At 34.8% G+C, this 17,077-nt stretch overlaps 2 protein-coding genes and 1 pseudogene across 2 annotated transcripts; 2 read left to right on the top strand and 1 right to left on the bottom strand.

Moving 5' to 3' along the window:
• The first annotated feature begins 720 nt into the window (after window positions 1-720).
• On the top strand, window positions 721-3,861 carry LOC143558836 (receptor-like protein EIX2; annotated as a pseudogene).
• An 844-nt stretch (window positions 3,862-4,705) lies between these two features.
• On the bottom strand, window positions 4,706-7,628 carry LOC143558835 (pentatricopeptide repeat-containing protein At4g39620, chloroplastic-like). Its single transcript, XM_077047593.1, has 2 exons — window positions 7,076-7,628; window positions 4,706-6,058 (listed from the first exon to the last, which is right to left on the bottom strand). Exons 1-2 carry the CDS (start codon window positions 7,424-7,426, stop codon window positions 4,943-4,945), a joined length of 1,467 nt encoding a protein of 488 aa, XP_076903708.1. The 5' UTR covers window positions 7,427-7,628; the 3' UTR covers window positions 4,706-4,942.
• Window positions 7,629-10,482: 2,854 nt separating this feature from the next.
• On the top strand, window positions 10,483-15,876 carry LOC143558834 (dnaJ protein ERDJ2A-like). Its single transcript, XM_077047592.1, has 11 exons — window positions 10,483-10,581; window positions 11,635-11,858; window positions 11,939-12,034; window positions 12,122-12,242; window positions 12,346-12,452; window positions 13,295-13,512; window positions 13,611-13,788; window positions 13,861-13,980; window positions 14,075-14,161; window positions 14,252-14,362; window positions 14,977-15,876. The coding sequence occupies exons 2-11, from the start codon at window positions 11,673-11,675 to the stop codon at window positions 15,808-15,810; spliced, it is 2,058 nt and encodes a 685-aa protein (XP_076903707.1). The 5' UTR covers window positions 10,483-10,581; window positions 11,635-11,672; the 3' UTR covers window positions 15,811-15,876.
• Window positions 15,877-17,077: the final 1,201 nt, after the last annotated feature.

The raw sequence follows: 17,077 nt of genomic DNA, 5'->3' as shown, positions 1-17,077 counted from the left end.
GCATACGGAAAAAGTGTCACTAAAAGCCAAGAAGTTTTGTGTGGCAGACGAGAAAACTGCCGCTAAAAGGCTTTAATGGTAGCGCTTCTGGCGGCACTTTTTTTGTGTGTCACTCATTCCAACAAGGTTCTTTAGTGGCACTTATTTGGTTTCTTGTAACACTTTTTGTATGCCGTTAAATGGCTTTTTGTTTGTAGTGTAGGTTATACCCGATCCAATTACTCATACCAAACCATATCGAAAAGAAAATATTTCTATTTTCTTGGCTATAGTAGATGATTTCATTGGCTTTTCAGTATTTACATTTGCCTGTACTATGTAAACCATATGTACACTTGCCTATTCGTCTATGTTTATAAAATATCATATATATTTTCGATAAAAAAAAGTTTTGATTCTGCCGTATTATTATGTGTGTAGCTTTGCTTATATTGTTCTGAACTACTAAAAAGGTAAAAAATATTATTAATATGTGTTTAATAATTTATTTAACTTGGTTATTGATGTTCAACAAGAATATTGTTCATCACCTGATCACCAACCGCCGCCATATATACTCAACATTCTTAATTATATAGATTCATTCGTTAACTTTGATTAGATATATTTTTCGTTTGTGTTTATAATTTAACGAAACCAATTCTATATACAAAAACTCTTTATTCGAATATAAACATCATTTTTTTCAACATGATTTTTTATTTAGATGGCCATATTGCGGGATTTACACGGCAAAAATAAACAAAAAATCTGAAAAGCAATTTCATTTTTTCGACTAGTAACTTCCTGGTATGTACGTTCTGGCCAGTGAAGACTGCTTTTTCTGCCACGTAGGACTGATTTTTGCTATAAATTATAATTATTCATACACGAACAAATGTATCTTCAGTTTCCCATTTCATTAATATACACTATTTCAATATGATGTCTATTCTTGTGTCTTTGCTGCTATGCATAATATTCTTAATGATTGGTGGTGTGAGCTCCTGCATTGAGGTGGAGAGGCAAGCTCTACTCGATGTTAAAGCCAACCTAACTGACCCGAATGGAAATCTAGATGGTTGGGGGAGCGAAGGAGAAAAAACGGATTGTTGCAAATGGGCTGGTGTCATTTGTGACAACCTCACCGGTCATGTGATTGAACTTGATCTTTCTTGGGGAGGTGTAGGTAAAAGTAGCGCGTCATTACAAGTGTTAACTCAGCTACAATATCTTGATATGAGTTCTACTGATTTCCAATCCAATCCTTTACCCAACTTTTTGGGTTCCTTGTCCAACTTACAAGAATTGCGTATTTCTAATGCTAATCTTAGTGGACCTATTCCTCATCAACTGGCCAATCTCTCCAACTTGATTCTTCTTGATCTTAGCGTTAATTCTTTGCAGGGTTCGATTCCTTTCTCCTTTCGAGATTTGACTTCTCTTACCCGTTTATACCTCTCATATAATCAGCTCGGAGGTGTCATTCCGAAATCATTTGGGAATTGTTCATCTTTAGCTTATCTGGATTTGTCACAAAACCAACTAGGAGGTGCCATTCCAAATTCATTTGGGAATTGTTCATCATTAGCTCATCTGGATTTGTCACAAAACCTCCTTAATGGGACATTTCCCAGCTTTGTGGGATGTTCTTCCTTGTACACATTGTCTATTGCTCACAACTTTTTTTATTGGAAGCATGCCTGACTTCACAGGATGTACATCCTTGAATAGCCTAGACCTCTCTAGTAACATTTTTAGCGGAAACATTCCGAACAGTAAGCTCCAACTTTCAAATCTAGAAAATCTCGATGTTAGTCACAATTCTTTAAATGGAAGTCTACCTGAATTCATGGGATGTCCCTCCCTTTCATACTTAGACATGTCTGGTAATCAGTTTTCTGGTAATGTACCAAACAGCTTGGGTCAACTTTCAAATCTTAGATTTCTTGATTTTTCATCCAACTCCTTTGACGGTGTCATCTCTGAAGTTCATTTTCTAAATCTCACCAACCTAGATTATTAGGACTTGTCACTTAATTCCTTAGCATTAGACTTAAGATTCCATGGAGAAATCCCTTTTCAATTAGAAACAATAAAATTGCAATCCTGCAAGTTGGGACCTAAATTCCCAATGTGGATTAAAACTCAAAAGAATATACAGCATCTCGATATTTCCAACGCTGGAATATCAGATAACATATCTACGTGGTTTGTGGGTCTCTCAGATGTGATGAATTTTATGAACCTCTCTTCAAATGAAATAAAAGGTGTCCTGCCAGACACGAGCAATTTTGGGTCAAGTGCGACAGATAATTTTCAATTTCCCGGAATAGATTTGAGTTACAACCATTTTGAAGGGCAGGTACCGTTATTGCCTCTTAATCTGGTCGCATTAAACCTTGCTGAAAACAGGTTCTCTGGAACACTTTCTTTCCTGTGTGAGATTAAAGAGTATTTAACTTTTCTTGACCTCTCCAACAATTCGTTCTCCGGGAGCATGCCTGATTGTTTGATGAAATTCCAAGAAAATCTAGTCATTCTTAGTTTATCAAATAACAATTTGTCTGGGGAAATTTCCTCGTCTTTCGGAATCTTGTCTAACCTAGAGGCATTGAATTTATGGAAAAATGCATTTGTAGGTGAAGTGCCAACGTTCTTGAGAAACTGCACAAGACTAAGGTTTGTGGATCTTGGGGAAAACAAGTTATCTGGTGTCATACCAAAATGGATAGGTGAAGAACTTTCAGAGTTATATGTTCTAGATTTAGGATCCAACAGATTCTATGGGAGGTTACCTTCACAGATTTGCTGGTTGCATAATCTTCAAGTCCTTGACATTTCTAATAATGGATTGTCAGGTAGTATTCCTAGATGCTTTGATAACTTCACGGCTATGGCTAGAAGAAGTTTTGTGGATGATATGATCACTAGCCATACTTGTTCATCTACTGTATCAATTCCATGTCGAATGCCTTTTGGAGCTTCATGTTCTCCACCTGGTGAAGAGGCACAATTTTTAGACAGTGCATTGGTTACATGGAAAGGCACAAAACGATCATTCGGAAGAAGCGGTCTACAACTAATGAAGAGCATTGATCTTTCAAGAAACAGCTTATCTGGAAAAGTTCCGCTTGAGATCACTAGTCTTTACGAACTGATCTCATTAAATCTTTCCATTAACATGCTGCATGGGAAAGTCCCGAAAAATATGGGTCGGTTGAAGTCTCTTGAATCTCTTGACTTGTCAAGAAATAAGTTATCTGGACATATTCCCTTGAGTTTGGCACAAATAAGTTCTCTAAGTTACCTTGATCTCTCATATAATAACTTGTCAGGAAGAATACCAACGGGTACTCAACTTCAAAGCTTCGATAATACCTCCTACATTGGTAACCCTCAACTTTGTGGACCTCCACTTACACCAAGATGTGGGATTTCACCTGTTGTTGAAAAGAAGAAAGCCATTGAAGAAGATAAAGATGACTCTTGGAAATCATATTACACGGGTATGGGTGCTGGATTTTTGGGAATTTGTGGTGCCTTAACCGTAAACCGTCGCTGCAGATATATCCTTTTTGTTTCATTGAGTTACATCAAGGATTGGATATATGTAACCGTGGTTGTGTATATTGGCAAACTTGAAAGAAAGTTTAGAAGGTGAGGGCTGTGCAACTGTTTCTTGTTACAAAAAGCTGAAAACCGTGACAAGGTATATTTACTAGTATGTTTTTGTTATGCATCGGAATTGTATACTAATAAATTGTCATCAAGTAATAATATGTATTGTCTTTATTTGGATTTAAATTATTGTTATGATTTCAGAGTCTTTATTTGATTCAAAATGTGTGTTTTTGGATAACACAAATTTGTCTTAAAATAAAAGTATGACTCAGACACCAAAGTTGAATATATATAAATAGATGTGTAGTTTATACCAAGACATGCGTAGACAAAACTAGGCACACCCAGGCATTTTACGCCATGTGGCGCCTAGTCAGCTTTTTGGCATTTTGCAAAAAGTGGTTGTAGTGGGGAAAAAGACCACAAAACGTCTCTCTCCTCCCCCTCTCTCTACCTCTCTCTCACAAAACCCTCAAATTTTGTGCCATATACGCGTTTTGTAGAAAACGCTTTGCCCAAAACGCTATGCCAAAAAGCCCAGGGGGGAGCGGTGTTCTCCCGGCGTTTTCACCCCAAAACGCCAAAACTCTATGCCACTACGGATGGTCTGATCAGTGATCCACACATCTTGGATAAAAGAGAAAAGCATTGTAGATATTTTAAATTGAAGGGAAATATAAGTGGTAAAATCGGAACCGTTCAAATTGATGGAACTCGTAAACAAACCACCTATGGCTATTTTTCCAAATGATTCTGTTTGAATTTTAAGGTCAACCTGTAACTATTCAAATTCATAAAAGATATGTTTTTGTTTACAAATCCAGCTCAAAAATCTTTCAAAATAAGCTTCTCATTTTATCTATTTTCTTTACTTATCATATCTTAAACATTGTTTCTTCTTGAGAATTTTAAACTGCATCATTGTGCTAGTTGATCTCAAAAGTCAAAACAACAGAAAGATTGTTCATTTTGTTCTTTGAAATGCAAAGTGTATGTATTAGTTATGAATACATGTGTTTGCTTTTAGTTATGAAATAAAAATGTTAAATGTGAAAAAAGAAATGCTGTTTTTAAGTCAAACCTGAATTCACAAGACAAGTCACCTGTTTTAACATGTGACAGATATGCTTATTTTGTCACCTCTAGTTCTGTATTCAAGATATACAAAATAAAAATATCAATGAATATTTAAATATGACCAAACAAGTAGAATAACATGTAAAATTGTCACATTTTACTACACGAGACGGGTCTATTTAACCTTAAACCACAAGAACTATCCAAACAGGTTGACCATCAGTTGACTAAATCAGTTCTGGAACTCGAACAAGTCTTCGTCTTATACTCTAGTCATATCCGCAGGCATACTCGAATTAGCTTTAGCAGTAATAGCATCTTGATCAGCTCGTGGTGACCCAAGCGCCCCTAAAGCTTCTAAAAAGAACCTTTTATTCGGTACAATACCATCTCTATCCATACGCTTCAACAACTTCTGTATCAGCTCCGTCATATTCGCTTTCGTGTAACATTTATAAAGAAGTTTATAAGATGAAGAATCGACATGAAACATCCCACTATTACAAGCAGTCTCAAACAACTTGTCCGCTTCAACCGGTAAACCATTTAAACAATAAACATTCAACATAGCATTCAAAGTCGAAACCTTTAAATGCCGTTCCGACACTATCATTTTATCATATATCCCCCTCGCCTTCGACACACCCCCGCAACATCCATACATCATAATCATACATTCATAAGTTATGAAATTCGGAGTGTACCCCATATCCGTTATCTTCTCAAAAACCGACTCTGCTTTGTCTCTAAGCCGAGCCTTCCCGTAATTCGTTATCATTGAATTAAAAGTGGAAACCGTGGGTCTCTCTTTCGACCGTAACAAGCTTTTAAACACCTGCTCCATCTTCTCAAACTCTTGCTTTCTTCCATACGAATCAATCAACAAATTATAAGTTATGATGTCGGGTTTCACCTGATTACTTTTCATACGCGAAAGCACACCTTCCATTTCACACACCATCCCGTTTTTCCCATACGCGTCCATCACGCCATTAAACGTGAAAATATCCGGCGTGCAAACGCTTTCCTCTAAATCTTTAAACAAAGCTTCAACCTGAGCAACGTCTTTTGCCTGCGCGGATGCTCTTAAAAGAATATTATACGTCACAATACTTGGTTTGCATCGTTCTATACCTTTCATCTTTTCAAAGTACCCGAGCGCCTTCAATAAGGCCTTGGGTTTGTCTTTCGAGTGCAGGTGAGCGGTGATAAGTGAATTGTATACAGAAGTATCGGGCCGGCACCCGCTGTTTCTCATCTCGGAGAATAACCACATTGCCATTCGGGTTTGACCCTTCTTTCCCATTACTGATATTAGCTTCGAATAAACCCCGTTATCTGCTACATACCATCGTTGTTTTTGCATCCATCTAAACACCTAAATTAACAAAGAAATATAGGATTCAAAAACCAGTGTGGCAAAAATCGCTATTAATCGGGGACTAGTTGATAGTCAGTGAATTACTCATTAATCTTTTGCTAATTGGTGACATTAGTAGGTAGTTGAGCAAACTCAGTCAAATCTGTAAAAAAATCGGCCCAAATTGGTCAAAAAACGAACCTTTTTTTATTTTTTGAAAGGCAACCGGACCTTGGTTTTCTCATTGACTTGTTATGTTTATGTAAACAAACCAAGCCGCTCGCAGCTACTCAATATCAGCTCACAAAAAAGCTCAATTCGAGACGAGTTTAAACGAGTTCCAACCTAAATATAAGCTTGTATAATAAACAAGCACCTAAAATTAAGCTTGTCTAATAAACAAGCATGTGCCCGAGCTTCACTTATTGAGCTCAAACCAGCTCGAGAGCTTAAATGAGCCTATACTGATGCTAGTTACGATGTTGATGCTAGTGACAATATCTTTAATATGGAGCCGAAATTGCTATAATATTATATTTAATATACATTTATTTAATAATAATTATTACAAATAAAAGTCATGATAAAATTTTAAAAAAATACAAAATTTATATCAAGCTATATATAAAATTATAATTAAAATAGTTACAAAAATAATTATAAATATAAATATATATATATATATGAAAGTTAACTAATAGATAGTAAAATAGCTTAACTCGAGCTCGAAAAACTGTTCAGAGTCGAGCTCGAGATTTAGAAATGGAGCTTAAAACAAACAAGACAATGAAAAATCACATATAAAGAATTCCAATCCTATTATCAAATAGTAAACAAGCTGACCTCAAGCTTGAAAAACTGCTCATAAGTCATGAACCGAGCTGGAGCTTTGAAAATGAAGCTTGAAACGAGCCAAGCTCAAGCCTGTTAGAGCTCGGGCACGGCTCACGAGACATTGAAAATCACATATGAAAAAGTTTAAATCCTATTAATCGCTAGTCAGTACCCAACACGGAAAAAACCAAATGAACAAACCTCGAGACATTGAAGCCACTTATCGGACTTGCCAAGCTCCTCAAACAGAAGAAAACAATGTTCAGTTCTAACTAACTTCACATACTTGTTCAACGTGGACAATAACGGTTTATCGTAATTAAAACCCTTCAATAGCGTCCGAACCAGTTCCTGAGCCTCCGAGTTATCGTCGGGTTTTGAGTTACGTTTGGGTCGAATTGTTGACCCGCAGATAATGAGTGTGTATCTGGTGGGTTTGTTGTTACGATGGTAGAAGGTGTAATTAAGGGGTGAAGTGTGGGTGAATTTGGTAGGGGGTGTGGGAATTGAATGAATATGAAGAGATCCGTTGGAGAAAGTTGAAGAAGACATGTTGGTGTTGGTGTTTGTTTCAAAACGAGGTTGTTTTGATACGAGGATAGGATAGGGATGAACTGGAGGCTGCTGGACGATGATGAAGATGATATTGCAAAAGAGGTGTTGAAGTTTTGGTATTTTAAGTTTCTAGCTCTAAAGTTCCTTCAGTGACACGTAACATTTTGTGTAGGGGTGTTCATCGAGTCGAATTAGATAAAAACTTACATAGAAACTAAAAAAAATCATTGTTTTTATAAAGTTTTAACAACCTGACATATACATAATTGCGAACTTAACATAAATAGTGTCGTGGGAAAATGTGATATTCAAGGAAGGTTAACTGAATGAGACATAGAATGAGTCAATCTGATGTAATTACTAACTAGATTTTTAGATTATTAGGTGTCCTTTTGATCCATAAAAAAGTTAAATAAGTGTCCAACACGTTCAAAGGGGAATGTTAACGTACAAGCTAAAAATTGTAACAAACATGTGAATCAAATAGTCTAATTATATATGCAAGTAGTGTAATTGTACTACATACAAAACAATTACTTTACATAATTACACTACTTGAGTATATAATTACACCATTTGATTCGGACGTTTAGCACTTTAATTTAATTTGTATTTGATCCAAACCCCCGCTCAAATGCTTGTATATTATATATTGAAATTCGAATCGAAATGAATTGAGAAATCTGGTGTCACACCCCTCCCAGGATGAGGTACTTACAGTGACCAGTCGGTACAAACTTACAACGGAACCGTAATCTTATATAAAAACTAAAATATTAGTTACGTGTCTAACTATTACACTTACTATAAAATTTAATGGTAACATGATAAAACATCTAAACTCTTCCAACTCATAACAACTAATCTCCATGTCCTTGTTTATCAACCTGTAATACATGCTCGGGTAAAAATACGTCAGCACAAGGTGGTGAGTCACATAAACCGACATATTTAATAAAATGGTACTAAAACTTTTTTTATTGATCAAGTTTGAGCTCATTGCATGTCATGCCATAATTATAACCCGCCCGCTTCACGTTAAGCCGGGTCAGCATCATATATTCGCACATACAGACTTTACGCACGTCTGCTGCTGTATAAAGTGCATGTCCCATCGGAAAAATATAATGATCATTATAATATATATATAACACCTTGGGTGCCACACCATATGCGCCATGCAAATACAAGATCATTCACAGTCCAAATACTTTTATGAGCATGTATCAGAGTTTTGAAAATAGTTTAAGTAACTCGCCTGAATAGAAACAAACTTTCTTCAACTTCTTTGGCTCTTCCCACTTCAACTGAATCTAGGATTTAATATACTTATTTACTTACTCATGTCCAAAAAGTAATATTCTAATACTTGTAGGCCTTTCACATAACATCTGTCATTATCGTGCACAACTACTCAAGTCTAGACGGTGTTATGGTTTAAACAACCATACTTATTTACTTATTTACTTACTCATGTCCAAAAAGTAATATTCTAATACTTGTAGGCCTTTCACATAACATCTGTCATTATCGTGCACAACTACTCAAGTCCAGACGGTGTTATGGTTTAAACAACCATACCCACCAATTTACATTTCATGGTTCTCTTAACCATTCATGATTAGAGTGGTTATACAATACCACAATCTAGCCGTGCACGTATTAGACATATTGTGCTAAGACCATACAGTCTACTCTAGTGGTTCACTACCCTAAAGTCTCTAGGTTATTTATTAATAAATATTAAAGGGGTATAATTTTTTACTTTACGGGTAAATCCTGGTTTCGTAACTTAACCCAAAAGAAATAATAACCAAATATTATTTTATGGTTAAAATTAACTAATTAATGAAATTATTATTTAAAGAAATTGCCTTATGCCAGACCCGTCTAGCAATCGTCCGCGGGAGGAGTTGATAAAATTTGAGTAGGAATGTAAACTAAATTCCACTAACTATTAATAGTGTCTATTGAGTCGGTTTATTTACGTGGCCTTCAAGAATTATTAATACGAATAAATCTAAAACATGACCTTCATCGTTATCTTCACATATTTCTTTTGTTTCAATGCACACATAGGTGTACTTAACTGACTAGAACTACGTTATCATTATTATTCATTAGCATTTTAGTGTTATTATAATAATATTTTTATTATTACTTTTCTTTTTCACAATACATGAACACTAATGTTTCAATTCACATGCACACCTACATTTGAAATTTAATAATAATATATTATTATTATTTTCACATTTTCACACGAGCGCTTATAAACTTTTTCTTCTTCTGTTTTTTTATGACTATTATTATATCAATATCATTATAATTAATTTAGCTCAAATCTTATTTTTGTCTAATAACTTATAAAATATAGTGTTTTATAAAATTACAAATATGTCGTTAGGATAAGCTCATTTTTCTCTTTGTTTCGAGCTAAGTTTCTTTAAAAAAAAAGTAGGACCAAATATAATATATTTAATAGCGTTATTAAGCAGTTATCTCATAACGCTAAATACTCATATAGATGCCTCATGTTACAAATAGTCATTTTACTCATCAGTTACTCGTTTAATATTATATAAAATATAAGATTCATATATTTTTATTGTTACCATAATACAAGATGTTACATCTGGTTTCAAAGTTGACTTTCATTCGAACTAGAAATTCAAATCTAATAAGGATTCGACTCAAGTAACTCAAAATTTGGATAAATTTTTTTATATTCAGTTGAAATAAAATTTTAAATTATTTGAGTCTAATTTCAAATAATAACATCTAACTAAACCAATTATATAAGCATGTGAAGGGTGTGATGTGTTTGTATTTTGTGCCTACTAGCAACTTACTAGGTCGGCTTTTACTTCGTTAATAATAAATTTTCTTGATTGATCATTTGAAAAAAAATATCACAACTCCTTGTAAAACACCAATTTCTTTTAACCCCTCATTATTCTATTTGTTTTCAACTTACCCACACAACTTTCTTTATTTCCTTTTACACCCATTTATTTATAAATCATTCATTGATATTTGGGGGTTACACAAACACACCTGCTGAATATTATTCTCAAATCGAAACATAAATAACAGCAGACGGCACAAAACCTTCGTCTTCCAGTTCTATCTCAATTCCAATTCACTCACAGGTAATCAATTCATCATCATACATACCTAATTCAGTTCACTTTACTACCAATTTACTCGTGTAACTATTGCATTAGCTCTTAACTGAGGTTTTTCAGTGTTTTGATTTGATCTGTGTCCAATTCGTAGATCCGATGCGTTTGTTTTCAATTTTAGCTATTTAATTGAGCCTTCGTTGGATGTAATTAGTTTGATTTGTGTATTTTGATCGGTGATGAACGTTTAGGTAATTAGGTTTACGGTTTAATTACGATTCAGTTAGATCCAGTTCAAGTTAATTTACGCGATTAGATTGTTGTGCATGAAGAGTGAATCAATTGAATTTGTTTTAAATTGATTTAATTGATTTGATTTGGTTTGGCATTGGCCCCATTGTCTAGCTAATTAGGTTTTATTGTTCAATTAGCTGACTTGATTGCTGTGAATGAAGAATTATTCAAATTGATTCATCTCGAGTTAATTTTACGCGATTGGATTGTTGTGCATGAAGATGAATCGGCTGAATTCATCTTAAATCGTGTTAATTGATTTGATTTGATTTAGCATTGTCTAATTCATTCAACTGCAATGACAGTTTGGTTTGGGCAGGTTTTGGGCTAAAATCGAGCCAAAAACTGGAACTTTGGTTTTTGAAATTTTGAAAACGTTCGGTTTGGCTTCGGTTTTTACAGTTTGTCGTTTGAGCTTGAAATTTTTGGGTTGAGATGAAGTATTTGGCTCAAAATAATGAATTTGGGTCTAAATCTTTTTGTTTAATAATTAACTGATTATTATACATTTGTGCTAGAGTATGTAAGTTACATATTTATTAAAGTCTTATGAATTACTTTAAATAAAAAATAAAAGTATGTAAATTCGGTTCGGTAAGGTTTTTTCGTTTTTTATTATATGCAAAACCAAAACTGAACCGTAAGTTCAAGTTTACAAAAACATAAAACCAAACTGTCGGGTTTTGTTTTGGTTTGGTTTTTTGGATCGGCTTCTTTGGTTTCATGCACCCCTCTAAGGAAAAATTACTCTTCAGGTTATGCGAATGGTTAATTTGTTCTTAACAGGTAACTTGACAACCATTAATAAGTGATACACATACAGAATGGGGGCTACAGAAGAGAATAGTGGTCTCTTCCCAATATTCATATTAACCATGATTGCACTGCCACTTGTACCTTATACAATCATGAAGCTTTGTCGTGCTGCATCAAAGAAAGCGAAGAGCATCAACTGCCAGTGTGCGGTTTGTTCTCGTTCAGGCAAATACCGCAAATCAATATTCAAAAAGGCAATCATCTTTTCTTTCATATCTTGTATTTTTAAGAAATATGGAATTCCAAGATATAATAATTTTGATTTTATTTACAGATCTCAAACTTCTCAACATGGAGTAATTTGACATTGGTGTTGTTATGGGTTGCTATGGGTGTTCTTGTGTACTATATAAAGAACATTAATCGTGAAGTAAGTAAACTAGTATTGTGATCATGTCAGTCCTGTTTTACTGCATGAATGATGCATCATTGCTTATATATTGTGTGGTGGAATTAGATTCAAGTATTTGAACCATTTAGCATTCTTGGATTACAAGCTGGAGCTTCTGACCATGAAATAAAGAAGGCGTATAGAAGACTTTCTATTCAATACCATCCTGATAAAAATCCAGATCCAGGTTCATGTTATTCTTAAGTTTTGATTAAATTGATTTTCATGTTAACCTTTATTGCATATCCGTCAATTGTTTATTTATTGATTATTGTTCTGCTTTAATCCAGATGCCCATAAATATTTTGTTGAGTCGATTGCTAAGGCCTATCAAGCACTTACTGATCCAATTTCCCGTGAAAACTTTGAAAAGTATGGTCATCCAGATGGTCGACAGGTAGGTTTACAAAACGGGTCGGGCCGGGCCGGGTTAGAGCTCTTCAGATCATTGTATGTTCATTTAAAAAAAATAAAGCATTAATATGTTAAATGTAACTGCAAAGAATTAATAATTATAATTTATTATAATGTTTCTCTGATTTTCTTTATTAAAGTTTTTTTTTGAATATAGGATTAGGGGTTTGCATGGGTTGGTTTTAGACTCAAGCCGAAAATTCAGTTTTTGGGTTTTCGAAAAATGTTTGGTTTTGGTTTTTACAATGGATTTGGTTTGGTTTAATCATTTGGGCACGGAATCTTTGGGCCGAAAAGGTGGCCTAAAATAAAATATTTGGGTCTGACTTTGGGATGTAGAAGGGGGCCCAAAATAATGAATTTGCGTCTGAAAGTATTGGGTCGAAAAAGTGGTCTAAAATAATGAATTTGGACCTGAAACTTTGGGCTTAAATTTCTGTGTTAATATATAATCAATTGATTATTATACATTTAAATCTATGATTTTTGTGCGACACCATTTACTAATTTCTTATAATTGGTTTTTTTATTTACAGTTCGGTTTTGTTGGTTCAGTTTATGGTTTTAACAAAACCGAAACTGAACCTAAACTCCGGTTTATTAAACAACATAAAATCAAACTGTCAGTTTCTTATTGGGTTTGGTTATCTCACTTTGGTAACATTCTGTTATTTGATTTCATGCACACCCCTACTTTGGATGAGTTTGGACTTGTGGGACCCTTATTTTTTTAGTTAAATCTTGTAGCTTAACCCATTGAGTTGGTTAGAAATAAAATATAACAAGTCTTCCCATTTGTGATTATCGTGTTTTGTTTTGATTTAGGGGTTTCAAATGGGAATAGCTCTTCCTCAATTTTTGCTAAATATAGAAGGTGCATCGGGTGGAATATTGTTACTATGGATTGTTGGTGTGTGTATTCTACTACCATTGGTGGTGGCTGTTGTATATCTATCCAAGTCATCAAAATATACGGGTAATAATGTTATGCATCAAACGTTGTCGGCTTATTACTACTTCATGAAACCCTCGTTAGCACCAAGGTAAACGTCTTCTCACTTACACAGTTACACTTCTTTTATAATTTTATTGCTGGTGTGTAAGTTATCCCAATTTATATATTTATGTTTTGATTTTACAGCAAAGTTATGGACGTGTTAATTAAAGCTGCTGAATATATGGAGATTCCAATCCGTAGATCTGATGCAGAACCGCTTCAGAAATTGTTTATGTTAGTTAGAAGCGAGTTAAATTTAGATCTTAAGAATATTAAACAAGAACAGGCAAAGTTTTGGAAACAACATCCCGCTCTAGTAAAGGTAAAGTCTTGTTAAAAGATATTTTTTAATGTTGAGTTGACTCTTAATGTTTTTGTTTTGGTTTGTTTGCAGACAGAGTTGTTGATTCAGGCACATTTGACTCGCGAAACAGCGACTTTAACCCCTGAATTACAAACAGACTACAAACGTGTGGTGGAAATTGCGCCTCGCCTTATTGAGGAATTAATGAAGGTGCTCCTCGAGAATTCTTTTATAAAAATTAGAGTATAGTTTTATAACTTTTATACCAAATATTTAGTTTTTTATAATGTTTTATTATGTACAGATGGCAGTTATACCACGCACAGCTCAAGGGCATGGCTGGCTGAGGCCTGCAGTTGGTGTTGTTGAGCTCTCTCAATGTATCATTCAGGTTGGTCAAAATAAGTCAACTCATCATTTGAATGTTGTTATTTAATGCTTAAAATTGTAAATTATAAAATAATACTTGTTACTATTGCAGGCTGTTCCTCTTAGTGCAAGGAAAGCTACTGGAGGATCTACAGAAGGAAACGCACCTTTTCTTCAGCTTCCTCATTTTAATGAGGCTGTCATGAAAAAGATAGCTCGCAAGGTAAATGGTTTATCAGGGTCAAAGCGGGTTGGGTTGACCCGTAATACCTTTTTTTAAAACAAAAGGAAATTATAAGTAGTTTTGTGTGTTAAATAACAAACGGGTCGAACCTTTTCAGTTAAATAATAGGGTAAATAACATATTTTGTTCTTCATGTATGGGGGTAGCTTTAGTAAGTTCAGATATTTTTCTTTAACTTTAGTAAGTTCAAAAAATGTTTCTAAACTTTATACGTTGTCACACTTTTCTTCCTTTCTACCACCCAGTGTTAACCTTTTTCTTTTTTCTTTTTATATTAAATGATCGTTTTGCTCTTACAACCGAAGGACAAAATATGTAATTTTTACAATTTTTTTCTTTTCTAGTTATTTTTCCTTTTATTAATTAATTAATCAACTTATTTATTGTACATTTTTATTATTATTTTTCGAACAAATTTATTTATTTATACTCGTATGTTTGAACACGTCTTGTTCATTCATTTATGTTTGTTTATGACATGTTGCTTTATTAAATCCGTTTATGATCGTTTGTTCGTGTTCATTTACATTCGTTAGTTAACGTTTGTTTGCTTTTAGTTCGTACATTTATACATTCAAAATACGTTATTGCAGAAGGTGAAAAGTCTCCAGGAGTTTCGTGACATGAAAACCGAGGACCGAGCCGAGTTACTTTCTCAAGTTGCCGGGTTTTCGGCTGCTGAAATTCAAGATGTGGAGTCGGTACTCGAAATGATGCCTTCAGTAACAGTTGAAGTCAATTGTGGGACCGAAGGCGAAGAAGGTATCCAAGAAGGTGATATTGTCACAGTTCAAGCTTGGGTAACCCTAAAACGGGCCAACGGGTTGACCCGCGCCCTACCTCACGCCCCATATTTCCCGTTTCACAAGGAAGAAAACTGGTGGTTTCTTATGGCCGACCAAACCTCAAACAATGTCTGGTTTTCACAAAAGGTGAACTTCATGGATGAAGCTTCGGCTTTAACTGCTGCTTCAAAAGCAATCGAGGAAACCTCGGAAGGCTCGGGCGCAAACCCTAAGGAAACAAATAAAGCAGTTAGAGAGGCAGTTGAAAAAGTCAAAAGCGGGTCCCACCTCGTGATGGGGAAGTTCCAGGCCCCAAGTGAAGGGAACTACAATTTGACTTGTTATTTGTTGTGTGATTCTTGGCTTGGCTGTGACAGGAAGACAGGAGTCAAAGTCAAAGTTGTGAAACGGACTCGGGCCGGGACCCGTGGTGGGGTCATGGAGGACGGACCGGCATTGGAAGATGGTGTGGATGAGGACGAGGAGATTGAAGAAGACGAGTATGATGAAGATTATGAGAGTGAGTATAGTGAAGATGAAGAGGATGATAAACAGAAGGGTAAGAAAGAAAAGAGTGCTAATGGTAAAGCGCCTGCGTCAAGCTCGGGCTCGGGTTCAGACTCGGGGTCAGATGAGGAATGATAATACTCTTTGTTTTTAGGCAGGATTTATAAAAAATTTCGACTTTGATAAATGCAGTTTTTTAAAGAGACCATGAAGTTTGTAAACTAGGGGGGGTTCAAAACCCAAAATAACAGTTGGGTTTTTTCCTTAAAAGCAAAACCTTAAAACCATAACGAACCAGGGCAGTTTTAAAAGATGCTTTTACTTTCTGTTTGGGTGGGCAAAAGTAGGTGTGGCCCACAAACCTGAACAACCTTGTACTTCAAAGTATAATGCCGATGAGGTCCAGCCCAGCCGGTCGGAGGTGGGGGGATAACTCGCTTGCGAGGGTCCCGCCCGGGTGGTGGCCTAGGTTCGAGTCTCTGCGGAGGCAAAAAAAATACCATTTTAGGTTGAAAGGTCCCTCTCTCTGGGAGATTCGAACCCGGGTCCTTTAGGTGTTAGGGGGTGTGCATTGCCAGTAAGCCAAACTGTTCAAAAAAAACTTCAAAGTATAATGATTTTTTCCTAAAACTAAAAAAGGTGAATATAGAAATTTATGATAGATGTTTATGTTTATATCCTTAAAAGTTTTCTATAAATAAGTTTTGAGTCATGGTGGAATACATATTGCAACCTTTTATTCTACTATAAATATATTCTTATAAAGATACATATACCATTTTCTGTTTTGATCTCTCTTTTTCACGATAGCGATTCTTAACACGAACCTTTATGATACGATTTAAACTCGTTTTTGTGTTAAAGGTTTAAGAGAGCAAAATAACAGGAACGTATACTTTCGTCCCCTAATCTTATAGCAACTTTTATTTAGTTTAAAACAGCTTATATTGTTTCCGCTCATCTTTAATAGTCTTGTATTTCTTTTAAGTTTTAATTTCAGTCTCAAAACTAAATTCCCTGAAAACTTTTAAATGACTAACATAGTCATGTTAATACACTTGTAAAAAATATATCATAAAAACAAGTATTTTATTCTTTTTTAAGTTTATTATCTCGCTATCGCTATAGTTATTTTTAAATTCAATACATTTTCTTTTTGAACAACCAAATTGTATTGAAAACAAAGACTAGCAAGAAGCTAGTCAACCAAACACCAAAACGCTCGCTTACTACACACTTGTTTTAGGGGGTGTTTGGGTGAGCTTTTAAAACTTGTTTATTTGCAATTTGTTTGTTGAAAAGCAAAAAGTGTTTGGTAAAACAAATCTAAAAGCTTCATAATAGAGCTTTTCAAAAGTTGTTTTTCCTTTTCAAAAAGCAAATAAACATAAAAGCAATTTAA

The sequence above is a fragment of the Bidens hawaiensis genome, unplaced genomic scaffold (genome assembly GCF_021521415.1).
Source record: "Bidens hawaiensis isolate Kalapana, Puna unplaced genomic scaffold, B.hawaiensis_p1.1 tig00019660_1, whole genome shotgun sequence".
Taxonomy (NCBI): Eukaryota; Viridiplantae; Streptophyta; class Magnoliopsida; order Asterales; family Asteraceae; genus Bidens; species Bidens hawaiensis.
The sequence above is the reverse complement of the archived record's forward strand: the minus strand, read 5'-3'. Positions and strand labels throughout refer to the sequence as shown.